Below are 13,665 nucleotides of genomic sequence, written 5' to 3' on the forward strand. Positions count from 1 at the left end.
TTAAACCTTAACTTTTTACACTTTTTGTTAGGATGAGGGAGAAAGCCCACTAAATGGGCCCCGATCCACGAAATTAATTGTTCCAAGGCCCAAGATAAAGTTTACTCAAAAGGGCCCAAGATAAAGTTTACCCAAAAGGGCCCATAATAAATCAAGTTCATTATAGAAGACCCAAAATTTTATTTTATTATAGAGTCCCGTGACTATTTTATCGGGAGTTTAATTTCTAACTAGTGTTTATAAAAAAATTATATATTATAAAATGTTAATCTATTAAATGAATCTTAAATGTTAATGTCATTTATCATAGAGTCGACCAATATTCTTACACGCCTAAAGCAAAGTATAAAACGGTGCATGATATATTGTCGAGGAAGCCATCCCTTTCTAGTTACGATTTTATTTTCAGTTTTTTCTTCAAATTTCTACTGCATTAAATTATTTTGAATGTTTACACGTCATGGTGTTCATTATAAAGTTTGGTGTAGGACTATATGTTTAAATATAACGAAGACTCGGAAGTTGATGTCATGATTTTGAGGATATTCTTTGTTCACAAGTTTATCTTTAGAAAATTAACTAATAATCTTTCAAAATAAGACTAACTAATAAAAAAGCTTAAATGGGTTGTTGAAACAGATTTATATATTTAGTTTTTTTTAAAAAAAATATTTCATGGCATAAGTATTTTATTAATGTTTGAATATATTTTTAAAGAAAAAATAGTATACTCGTAAAGAAAACTTCATTAAAAAATTGCCAACATGAGCTTAATTAATATTAAACGAGTAACTTAATGAGAATTTGTTTAATGACAATAACAAAATGAGTACGTGAGAAAGCATGCCAAGTGAATAACATAATATAAGAATATTTTGTAGTATTAGTAAATTAGTAATAGTAGTACATAGAGATCTGTAATCCAATTTATTGTCCAAAATAATTTTTTTGGAGAGCATTACATTATTGACTTTTTTTCAGCATAGAACAATATTAATTGTCTCCAAAACAAGTGAATGCTGTTCAAAAATGAATTTCGATATATCAGTTCTACATCTATTTCGTGTTCTTCAAATTTTGTTTTGAAGTAATTCCTTTAAAAAATTGCTGAAATGTAATTAATTAATTAATTTTGAAAGGAATAGATGGAATTCTAGATCAGTCTGTTTTAAATAAAATGTCCACCTTTTGTATCGTGAATTTAAAAGGCCGGATTGAATACATTGGAAGAATGCAAATAAAGCCATTCGGTTAGTTGAATGGTCATTAACATGTGCATTGAGATTAGAGGTGAAGCGGACATCGTGGAAATAGTCATAAGAATATATAATCTATATTCAAAATTATATGCCATTTTGTAGTACTAATAATGTAGTAGTATTAAAATTTTAATACTTGGCTAATACGATTGCAGTAGTGTGAATGTGAAGATGGAACGTGTAAATTAGATGTCACTATCAGCATTATCAAATTTTGGAGACTTAACGAACCAATTGGTTTGCGCCATTTCATTGCCACTTATGCTTTTAGGCACCATCAAAGTTTACAGTCAACAAATGTGACGTTGAAATGAAGCTCGCACCAACTACATTATTATACTAAAATTTTAAGGTGTGGGTGCCACATGTTAAGGATGTTTGATTTCTTAGATTTTCACTTATATAGTTAGGAGTATTTGAAAAAACCACATTAAATTGGATCATTTTTATGGTGTGGTTTAGAATTTAAAATTAATTTCAAATCAAGTTTAATCTATTTTTAAATGGATTTGAAACTGTTTTATAAATATAAATTAGTTTAATATTTAAACAAATTTTAAGTTAAAATAGATTTTGAACAAATTTTTTAAAAAAAATATTTGAAATTCTTTTAACAAAAAAATTTTGATTTTGTTTTTGATTTTTTTTTTTTGAGAAAAGTAGATATAAAAAAAATCTTTTATTTATCGAAAATAAATTTCAAAAAAAGTTTCAGAAAAAAAAAATTGATTTTCTTTGTAATTTTTTTTTTCAAAAATTTAAATAATTTTTTTTTTTTTTGAGAAATTAAATTTTGAAAACATTCTAAGAAAAAATCTTAATTAAGTTTCAAAAAAATTAAAATTGTTAAACTGATTTTTTAATTAATTTGGTTAACTGATTTGTTCTAAATATGTAGTATAATTCGTGAACCATTTAATTGGTTTGATTTTTTGTAAGCAATGCAATCTCATTTATTAATATGGTCTAATTAACCATATATTTTACACATCCCTGTACATAGTATTCTATAACATAACATAGACTCTCACTCATTGTCTCTAGAAGATATACAATTTTTTATTTTTCCTTTGTAGCTAGGTTGTTCACTATGACGACAATAATATGTTTATCTTAATTTATTTTATTTTATAATAGATGATAAATTTCATTCTAATTAATTAATACAACAGTGATATTGTATTTGAATTTGGGACTTAAATGTTCAATATAATAATATTAGTATTTCTCAGTTGAGTTAAAGTTTAAAGATAATATATAATATTCAATTTTAAAGTTTTAGTATTATTAAAATTATTATATTTAAATCAGGAAATTAGAAGATAACTCAATATAATATTTTCTATAATAATAAAAACAATGTTTTAAATTTTTCCAAATATTCAATTTATTTTTTAAAATGAATTTTCAAAAGTGTTCATAATATATTTTATAATATTTATTTTATACGTCAAAATGTAAATAAGAAATACTTTCATATAATGAGTTCATAATTTTTTTTTCAGAAAATAAAACAACTCTAAAAGGACACACACACACACATATATATATATATATATATATAAACATATAAATGAGTATTTTAATTATATACATTATCATGGATTTAACATTTGACAACCGTTACATATAAAAGGACATATATTGAGGGTTATCTTCTTAGTTAAATCTTAATACGATTATTCTTAATACGATTATTCTAAATACGATTATTCTCCCACTTCTAATATATATTGGAGAATAAATAGAAAAAAGTAAACTACTCTAGAACTCAAGTCTGCTACCGTTCCGATCGAGTTGCAATAAAATAATGAAACTACTTTTTCGATGTATATTCATAAAGAATAAATTAATATTCATATATTCAAAAGTAAGAAAGCGACTCTTTAATTTTATTTTATTTTATGTAGTAATATTCCTCATATAATACTACTATCTTAACCAAATATATATTCTATAGACATTATTACTTAACCAGCATGCACAAAATAGCCAATTCATCTATACATATATAGCACCCTTCATCTATCACTCTATCTATATCCTTCCCTCATACATCTTCCTAAAATTAAAGTTTACTTGGAGCTTATTTAGATTGTAAATTGATAATATGCTAGGGAAAAAGATTGTATCGATCAAGAAGTTAGCGAAAAAGGTGAAGGTTGTAAGTGGAGTTGAATCTGACCCTGTTCACTCTAAGTTATTGAAGGATTATGAAGAAAATAAAAAACACCCAATCACCAAAAAAATTGGGTCAAAAAAAAGTGGTGTTTTTGCACTATATGTTGGAGAGGAGCGACAAAGATACGTGGTTCCAACCCGTTACCTTTGTCACCCGTTATTCAAGATGTTGTTGGAGAAGGCTTACGATGAATTTGGTTTTGAACAGAGGAATGGTTTGGTAGTTCCATGTAGTGTTTCAGCATTTCATCAGGTGGTCAATGCTATTGAATGTAACAATTGCAAGTTTGACATGAGAAATATTTTTGCTGAGTTGGTTTGATGTAACTGCATAACACACACAAATACATTTAAGTATAGCCCTTTTTTACTGGTTATTAATTAAGATTAATTACACTAGAAGTCAGTTATTTTGATGGTTAGAGTCTCTAGAATTGTAAGTGTTTCAAATTTGATTCAAGCTCCAATCTGATCTAAGCTTCACTCAACAGAACTCACTCACCACAGACATCTTTGGTTCTTCGAAGCTATGACTAGACTTAACTTAACGGACTGAGACACGGGAAGGGCGCAAATCCTCTTCATGAATCTGTTTTATTCAAGGTTTTTGTCTCTTAGTATATTAGAGTCTTCGCGTATATAAATAGTGCATCACAGAACAAGAAAAATACACATTTTGTATCCAATCTACCTCTCACTCTTTTCAAATAAACACTCACTTGAACGTGAGAGTGTTTGCAGATACCATCTAAGATCAAAGTTAAGAAACAACTGTTTGCAGATACCGTCTAGGATCAAAGTTAAGAAATGTTGTTTGAGAATCAAAATCGATCATTGAACTCGGTTTAGTTGGTATCAACAAGTATAATCTTGTTCATCATCACGAGAATTCTCAAGGAATTTAAGAAAGTAGGGATGTAAATTTGATAGTGGAAGTGACTTCATTAAAATTTATTTGCCCCCTTCTTCCAAATATATGCTAATATGTGTAACTAATTTTTAACATTTCTAATAGTTTGTAACATATTTCTAATTTAGCTATTAGATCATTATCAATCATTTTATAAGTTAACACAAAATTTTTGTTAAAATACGCCTAATAAAAATCCAGAAATTCGAAAATTCAGGTACTAAACATTATACTTGTAAAAGTAAGGTACTAGTCCTACAGTGGATTCATGTAAATTGATCTGGTGCTATTATAGTTCTTCTCAGCAACTTCTCGTATATAATAATTAGCGGAGAAATTTCTCAAATCTCAATTCTCAAGATGCACAAATACTTCACTTTTTTGTCGCTGTATATGTTTTAAATACGTATATTTCTTGATATAGGTATGTTGAAACAACAACTTGATATTAATACACTTACTCCATTTATCTGACTTTATTTTCCAACGACATCTTGAGTTTTAATAGTCTAAAAAAGGGTCCAATCACAATTTAAACGATCCAATTAATAGTCTTATTTTTCTTAAATGTTATCCTATTTTCTTCTATTTTAAATTATTACTATATTATATTTACTAATATTCGATGAAATTTTTAATTTTACATTTAAATATTCTAGACGTATTATATCTTATATTTTGTAAGAAACAACTTATCGTCGTATGGGATACATAACGTATTCGATAATCGATAATCATATGGTATATGTGCCGTCAAGTCAAAGATAAACGGTTTCTTTGAGATCTTCAAAATCTCCTTATCATATCAACAAAATGCTTATATCAACAAAGTATGCATGAAAAGACAAACCTTTTAAATGTCTAAATAAACGGCTACGTAACTTACCTGATCGTTGTGGTTGAACTTTGGGACCAAAATATATAAATGACTAAAGACTCATTCTTGTCTACAAGAAAAAAAAATTATCGTAATTTGTTTGGTCTTTAAGAATAAAAAACAATATACTTTTTAAGTCTCTATGAAAAATTGGATTTCAAACTAAATTAAATTTTATCAACTATTCACTTGTTCAACATATTGGAAAATATATCTTATAAATTTATACTTTTATCTTCATATTTTATGTAAATTATCTATTTCATTTTTTATTTATTTTTCTTTTAAATAATAATTTTTGTTTGTATCTTCCTAAATTTAAATTGAATTACGAAAAAAAATTTAAAAAGAATTGTATATTTCAAAATATTTGAATTTTATATATCAAAAAATTTAAATAAAGTTTTTTCGAATATATTCATGTTTGGAAAACTTTTTATAAGTTTACACGTACACGCGTCACATAAAACATAAATTTAAATGTTGTATATTTTTAAAAAATATAAAATTAGATTTTTATTAAAATATGGGATAATAGTATAAATATAGGAATATAAGATAATTTTTTTTGAACATTATCATAATACAAGTTAAACAATAAATGATGGTGTCTTTAAAGGTGTGAGTAAGAGTTTGATAATATAATTTCAAAAACAAAGTTCAAATAACGTATAAGACAAAATGACTATTAATGTTATTATTATTGATAATAATTTTTTTTTAAAAAATATCTATATGATATGAAATTAATTAACTCGATAGTACATTTGAAAAAGTTTATTGATATTATATTAAAAATTTAAAAAAGGTTTTAATTTTAAAACAAATTCTTTTTGCAAATAGATCATTAATATCAACAATTATGATTTTAATATATAAATATTTTTTAACACTACATTAAAAAAAAATAATCATTAATACTTTTCTACATAAATAATAGAACTATTAATGAAAGATAAGATAACAATTTTTGTTTTTTTGACGTCGAGATAAATACTATAAATATGGTCTTGATATATATTTTTTGACGTCGACATAAATACTATTATATATTTTTTTAAGTCGAGATAGAAAAACTGATATGGACCAATCGTTTTTAGTCTAGTCTAAGTGGGTCCCATTGCATAGATTGAGTCAAATTGAAATAAAGATAGTTTAAAAACAAACATGTCTTTTAAGAAGGCCAATTAAATTCAATTTAAAAATATAGTCGGATTAAATTGACTTGCTAGAGTTCAACCAACTCATTTTTAGAAGAAAAAAGTTAAGCTAACTTATTTGTTTTCAAAACCAAACCAAATTTATTTTCTTGGTCTTCTCATCGTAAAGCTATCCACCTTAATTTAATTTCTTAGCTCAGTTGAATTCACTTAAAAGGATACTAAAAGATCTAAAACTATTAAATTAGTTAAAAAAAACACCTAAAATCTAAAAACTCAGATCTTGTTAAACCTACTACGTGATGTTGTGTCATCCTTCGCTATGGTGTTATGGACATCTTATATACCCATTAGCTTTCACAAGTCCATTACAAAATATGGGTTAGAATGAATTGGTCCATATATGTAAAAAAGTTATATAAGTTGGAGTAAAAAATGATGTAAGTTGGAGTAAAAATCACTTCAATTGATTGAAATTTAAATTGGGTTCACTGAATGATATAAGTTCCAATAATTCATTTAAATTTAATGTATTAAAAAAATGAGATCTTAATATTACTCATATGTTTTTCCCCCTTCAATGAGAATGGCCTTCATGTTGTTAACAAGTTCTTGCATTTGTTCCCTAGAGTGCAAAGGCGATGGATACACACACACACAATCTAGTCTTCCATCTCTTATTGTATCAAAAATAGCTATAGATGGGCCCAAACCATGAACCGAAGCACACCCCATATAGTCATCTACCCCAACCTCTCGTTGCTTATCGCCACCATCATCGACCACCATGTCCTCGAACACCGACATTATTGATGTTCTTAACGATGTTGTCAAACTAGGGTTGTCTATGGCCTTGTTCATAAGAAAGTTCATGTCAGCCATGTCTGAAAAATGTTTGTCATTGTTCTTAGAGTTGGCAAATGCTCCATAAGTCCTCTTGGCTAGTTCCCAAAGACTTTCTCCACCTTTGATCACGTGGTTGTTGAGGATTGCAGCGTGGTAAAACCCTATATACATTGAAACATAATTTGTCCATTATATTTGTTAAATCATATTATAGAATAAATAGAGTTTGTATTTTACGTAATTTTATGAGTACAAAATATATATATGGTAAATTAAGCACAAATCATACGACTTTTAAAACAATTATTTTATTTTCAAAGACTTTTGTAAATAATTATGATCAAAGTTTTTTTTTTCTTTCATTGTAACTGGTTAGAATCAATTTTTTAAAAAAGAAAACATAAGGAAAGGTTTTAATGCAACATTTATAAATGTACGTCATTAAAAATTAATTGCGACCAACCGGGCTGTTCTCTTCTGATTTGCTTGCTATGTTACTATAAATAAATGGTCTGCTACAAGCAGCAATATCATTTTTTTTTTCTTCTTTTTTTCCTTTCACGAATGAATGAATGAAGTTGGGAGGTCGGATGCATATATTTACTTCCATATCCAATAACATTCAATGGTTCTATACCACGATTTAATACTCTAATTAACTTAAATCAATACTCTAATTAACTTAAATCAAATTTTGTAACGAAATAGCACAAATAATGTAAATTATTTAGCTAAATTACATTCGCGGTCCTTTAATTTAATTTTAGATAAGTCTTTTATATATATTTTTTTTTGAGTTGTTCCTTTATTTTAATTTTAAGTGACAATTTAATATTTTATGTTTTAAAATGTCAACAATATTGTTATTTTTTTTTTTACAAAAATTCAAAAAAAATCATCAAATTTTTCAAACAAAACCCATAAAATTCGTTATCATTTTCAATAAAATACAAACTTAATCAAATTCATAATTTAAATCTTGAAATAAGCTCATATTTTCATTCTTTATTTGACGTTGTTGGAGATGAAAATATGGACATCCAATCAAAATCACATTTTTTATATTAATTCGTAAAATGTTTTCACAAAAATTTAGATCTAGTGATTTAATTGAGTGCATAAAAAAAAAATATTATCAATGTATATAACTTAAATCTTTAATTATATCATATTTAATGTTACTATACCTAAAACACTTGTTACTTAATTTGCATTTTATTTTCATAAAACAAGTTTATTCGAGAGACAAAATTAAAACTCTTAAATTTCACTTTTGTTTTTTACTTTGAGAAATTTAAATGGGACCACAAATAAAAATTATGAAGTAACTTTTTTTAACTTATATATAATATAATATCGGATGGTATATTAATTATTCAAGTAAAAAATAAACAACGTCCTTTGATATGATTACATGTCACAAAACGATAAAGATCGATCCGATGGTGAGAGATTTGGATTATATTTATAGGTAACTAAATAAAAAATAAAAAATTGCATAAAAAATATGAAATAGAATAGGAATAGTAGTTTAATAAATGCAAGAGACAAACATACCAAAATTGTGAATTGAGAGAGGTGGGTAGAGAGTGGACCGACAATCAGTTAGGGTAATGATGCCGTACTTCTTAGAACTGTTCTTGGAGCTATGTGCAGCCATTAACCCCGCTGCAGTTATTGCCCCACACAATTTTATCTCACTATGCTTACAACCCTGAAATAATAAATTTCATACATATTGAATATTGTCTAGCTAGCACTTTTTATTGTTTGGGTACTAAACTATAGTGTCATATATAGTATTAGGTGAACCCATGTTTGAAAACATTGATGATCAATATCACCATCTATAAATAGAAGTTTAGAGAGTCTTTCACATCGCATGACTTTTTGATTCAACAAAAACAAAAGTAACGGAAAATAAATAGTAAAAATTTGATTTTGAACATTATTATTATATTTTATTTTTTTTATCTTGTCTAACTAATACTATAAACTAGATCATCCCGTCGTAAATAATCATAAACTTAAATAGGTCGATCTAATAAATTTAAATACTTAAAACAAATTTTAAAGGGAGATTTTCAAAAAATTAATAACAATAAAATTGGAGACATCTTTAAGCTAAACTATATTTATAATTTTTTTCGACAAATATAATATTAAACAATATATAAATAAATATTAAATACATTTACATTATTGAATAATTTACTATCGAATAATTTATTATTGAATTAATTTGTACCAAAATTAATTTCTAAATTCTAACTCCAATTAACAAATGTCGAACTTGCTAAGTTGGATGTTTGTCCGGATCCATTCCAAGAAGAAAAAAATTAATACCAAAATTTGAGAGTGGAATTTATAATTAAAAAAATTAATAATATTAATTAAATTAAAAATATTAAATTAAAGTTTAAAAATATTTGAAGCAATAAGACCACCTTCTCATTTCCCTTCCCCTTGGGCTAACCGTGAGGACTATCACTTTTGCGCTTAATAATAATATTCACATAAATTAATCAAGAAGCATATAGTATACTAATAAACTATGTTGCATATTAGAAAATCTTACCGCTAAAACCCTCTTGGTGTCAACGTCGTTGAGTTGCAATCTAATCACTTGCGAAAACCTAGCATTTTTAGTATCATTAAATTTCAAATTAGTAAGCCTAAAAGAGTTAAGAGAGTAACTAATCACATCCAAACCACGTGTCCATATATTTTTCTTCCCTTTACGACAAGGAACAAGATCCTCAATCGCCAAACAAACTTCCCCTTTATTATCATTCTCTCTCACAACTACATTCTCTTCTTCCTCCTTCATCAACACAAGCAACTCCCTTAAAAGCGACACCGCCGTTGTCCTATCACACGCTGCCACGTGGAGCCGCATAACCACCACCGATGTTTTCGCATCAGGCGGCATCGCGTAAATACTCGCAACCAACATATCAGAGCCAGTTGTACGGCTACGATCCTGCCACGTGTTACGGTTGAGTTCGTGTTCCAATATTTGTTGTAAGGGAGATACAGAAACGGCGTCGTTTGGGTTTCTTCCGAGAATCTCGGAACTGACGTTGACGCTGTGGGATTCGATTTTGATGAAGGGAGTGGGAGAGGTTATAAATGTGAAAGTTGTGTCTTGTGTTAATGATGACGTGTTGGAGTGGTGGATTCTTGATCTGAGGATAGGATGGTAATTTTGTAGTTTGTTGAGTGCGACTTGGAAACGGGGAATATCGAGGGGTTCAGTGAGGAGTAGTGATAGAACTGCAATGCCGGTACCACCGCGAATGGCTTTGCACCAGCTATACTCTGTGCCACCAACTGTTCGAGTTTTTGTCTCAACCATCGACATATTGTTTGTTGCAAAGTGGCACTCGTGTAGAATGAGTTAGTTGAGTTTCAATGCAAAAGGTGATTCTATGTTTGTACTAGAGAAATTGGGGGAGTATTTATTTAACAATAATGAGATGAATACTTGATAGGTATTGGTGGTGGGGGAGTTGGATAGCCTTTAATACTAGTAGTAGTAAAATGGACAACATACTCCTACTATATTAACTCTACCTTTTGCATCATGGGCAAAAACACTAACTCCGATCGCTTAGTGAGTAATTCATGCAACTACTTTAGACCATCCTTCTCCTAAAATCAACCACCATGTGCACTTCAGTTCATGCATCTAATTTAATATTTGCTCATTTCTTCTTTATAAACAAATGTCACTGAATCATATTTGGTGTAAACTTTTAATTAAATACATTTTCTTATTCACGTTTTCTCATAAATAGGAATGGAGCGATTACATACTTTAATAAACGAGTCTAGCCGACATGTGTACACTAAAAACAAAATACAAATTATTGAAAAATATGTTTTAATTTTTTAAGAGTTGAAACTGAAGATATATAAACTTTTTCTTTTAAGGGTTTTGTTAACAAGTGTCTAACATTTTCTTAATTTAATTATGGGCTTAAAGTGTACTATTTGGTTCTTAATAATAAGTAATCATTGTCTTTTTTCACATATATTAAAAAATAAATTGTGAATTTAATGGGTTAATGTTACTAAAATACTCTTTATAAGTATATTCTATTTGACTTTTTTGTATTTTCAAAATAAACTAGGAGTATTAATAAGAGGCATATATTTGAAAAAAAATAATAATAAATGCACCTAGATATGTGACTTAAAATTATGTTTATATTTATGGACAAATTTTATTTCTCATATGAAACTTATAATTAAGACAAAGGTAGTATTATACATAGTATCCATAGATGCAATTATAAATAAAAATACTTCATTATATATTAAGAATAGTGGGTAGTTATATTTTATTTTCTTGATACAATAAAAATAATTATTATATTTTATAAACTATATATAATTTTCAATTTAATTTTGTGTGAAAACCTGTTATGTTTAAGGATATTTTGATACTACAGGCATCAAATATGGTGAAATTAGTTACTTTTTATTTATTTTTTGTTCCACCAATTGTGACAATATTTTTGTTGCTAACATTTGAGTCTAAGTGGAATACTTATGTAAGTTATGTACTATCAGGGATAATTGAGTTATAATTTGTCAATAAAAGTTAATATATTTAGTTTAATATAAATTAAATACATCAATTTAAATTTATTAATCAAATTATAACTCAATTGTGTTTTATAAAAAGAAAATTAGAGGGAGTATTTTGATATCAAGAAATAAAATAAAAGTCAAATTATTTTTATACAAGATATAAATTGTTCATAAATAATTTATAGGTAAATTATACTCTCTCGTCCTTAATCTTTGATTCTTTTAACATAAAAATTAAAAAATAGTTAATTGAAATAATATTGGACTAATTTACCTTTATTTCTAGTTAAATCATTCTTAATTTGCCTACAAAACTAAAATTTGTCATTCTCTTCAAGTGCTCATCGAGCAAAATTCTGCATGCCTACATTTTTACTAGTAAACATAAAACATATTTAATAATATATTTTAATGGATCAAAAACATAAATTTTAGTTTTTGTAGAGGTAAAAAATGAAAAGTATATATAATTGTATTTTAGTTTTTTAAAAGAATTAAAGTTCATGGACGGAGAAAATAGTTTATAAATATATTATAAACTATTTATGCAAGTATCCAAATTAGTTTCAAAAATATCTATATTGAAGATAAATTTAAATAAATCAATTCAAAAGAGTTTGCATAACTAATTTTATTTTGCTTAAGATCTAACCAAAATTTGAGATCAGTAGCCTCTAAAGTTAAACACCTTTTATAAAAAATTACTCCCTAAATATGAATTGCAATTTAAATTATTGGTTACTTTTTTTACAACAAACTATTATACACACTTATTAGTATTATTGTTATTTTCTTAATATGCTTCCAGTACAAAAAGTGTTTTAGGAGAAATATGAATAAGAGTTAGATAGACACACTCGGATATAAAAATTTATTTTAAAAAAGGTTAAATTACATTCGTGGTCCCTTAACTTAATTTCAGGTAACGTTTTAGTCTTTTATCCTTTCTTTTTTTTGGACTTGGTCCTTTATTTTAATTTTAAGTGACAATTTGATATTTTATGTTTTAAAATTTCAACAATGATATCCTTTTTTATACAAAAATTCAAAAAAAAATTCAATCAAAACTCATAAAATTAACTATATTCTTCAATATAATACAAATTTCATCAAATTCGTAACGCAAATCTTCAAATAAACTCATATTTTCATACTTTATTTGATATTTTTAGGAATAAATGACTAAATCGGAAAAAAAAAAAAACATAAATGACTAAAACGTTACCTAAAATTAAGTTAAGGGACCACAGATGTAATTTAACCTTTAGAAAATCTATATAAAAATCATACATAATAGATGCATTAGTTGATTTTTTTTAATATATGTGAAAATTTACAAAATGGACAAAACGGAGAGAATAGTAATAAATTAAAATTGATTTTGTAAATTTATTACTACTATTTTGTATTCTATCTCTCTCAAGTTAATTATTATATTTGTAAAAATAATTTATCATAAAAAAATTATCATTTTTAATTTTCAATTATTTTTTTCCAATCATCTTATATTTAGTATTTTTATTACGTGCATCGTTCTAAATTTATTATTTTTTCCTTCAATATTTTTTGCTAATAAAAATAATTTAAATTAAAATGCTATAAATTATTTTTTCTAACAACTCTGTTTGATTTTTCAACTTTTCTTAATTTGTTAAATTAATTAAATACTCTTATATATTTTTATGAAGAGTTGAAAAGTTGAAAGTTGAAATCGTATTGAATATGACTAAACATTAAATGATCGACTATCACGTAGTGGAACTGAGAGTAGCCCCCCAAGTTTCTACAATAAATTTCACGATGTGGATGGATGGATCTGTGGTTAGTTGAACT

General features: G+C 26.3%; 2 protein-coding genes across 2 annotated transcripts; one reads left to right on the top strand and one right to left on the bottom strand.

Annotated features, from left to right (window-relative positions):
- Window positions 1-3,369: 3,369 nt before the first annotated feature.
- LOC101488509 (auxin-responsive protein SAUR15) lies at window positions 3,370-3,762 on the top strand. Its single transcript, XM_073366531.1, has one exon. The coding sequence runs from the start codon at window positions 3,370-3,372 to the stop codon at window positions 3,760-3,762; it is 393 nt and encodes a 130-aa protein (XP_073222632.1).
- Window positions 3,763-6,828: 3,066 nt separating this feature from the next.
- LOC101488848 (uncharacterized) lies at window positions 6,829-10,741 on the bottom strand. Its single transcript, XM_004494147.4, has 3 exons — window positions 9,812-10,741; window positions 8,791-8,947; window positions 6,829-7,394 (listed from the first exon to the last, which is right to left on the bottom strand). The coding sequence occupies exons 1-3, from the start codon at window positions 10,595-10,597 to the stop codon at window positions 6,943-6,945; spliced, it is 1,395 nt and encodes a 464-aa protein (XP_004494204.1). The 5' UTR covers window positions 10,598-10,741; the 3' UTR covers window positions 6,829-6,942.
- Between the last annotated feature and the right edge of the window lie 2,924 nt (window positions 10,742-13,665).

This window comes from Cicer arietinum, chromosome 3 (genome assembly GCF_000331145.2).
Source record: "Cicer arietinum cultivar CDC Frontier isolate Library 1 chromosome 3, Cicar.CDCFrontier_v2.0, whole genome shotgun sequence".
NCBI lineage: Eukaryota > Viridiplantae > Streptophyta > Magnoliopsida > Fabales > Fabaceae > Cicer > Cicer arietinum.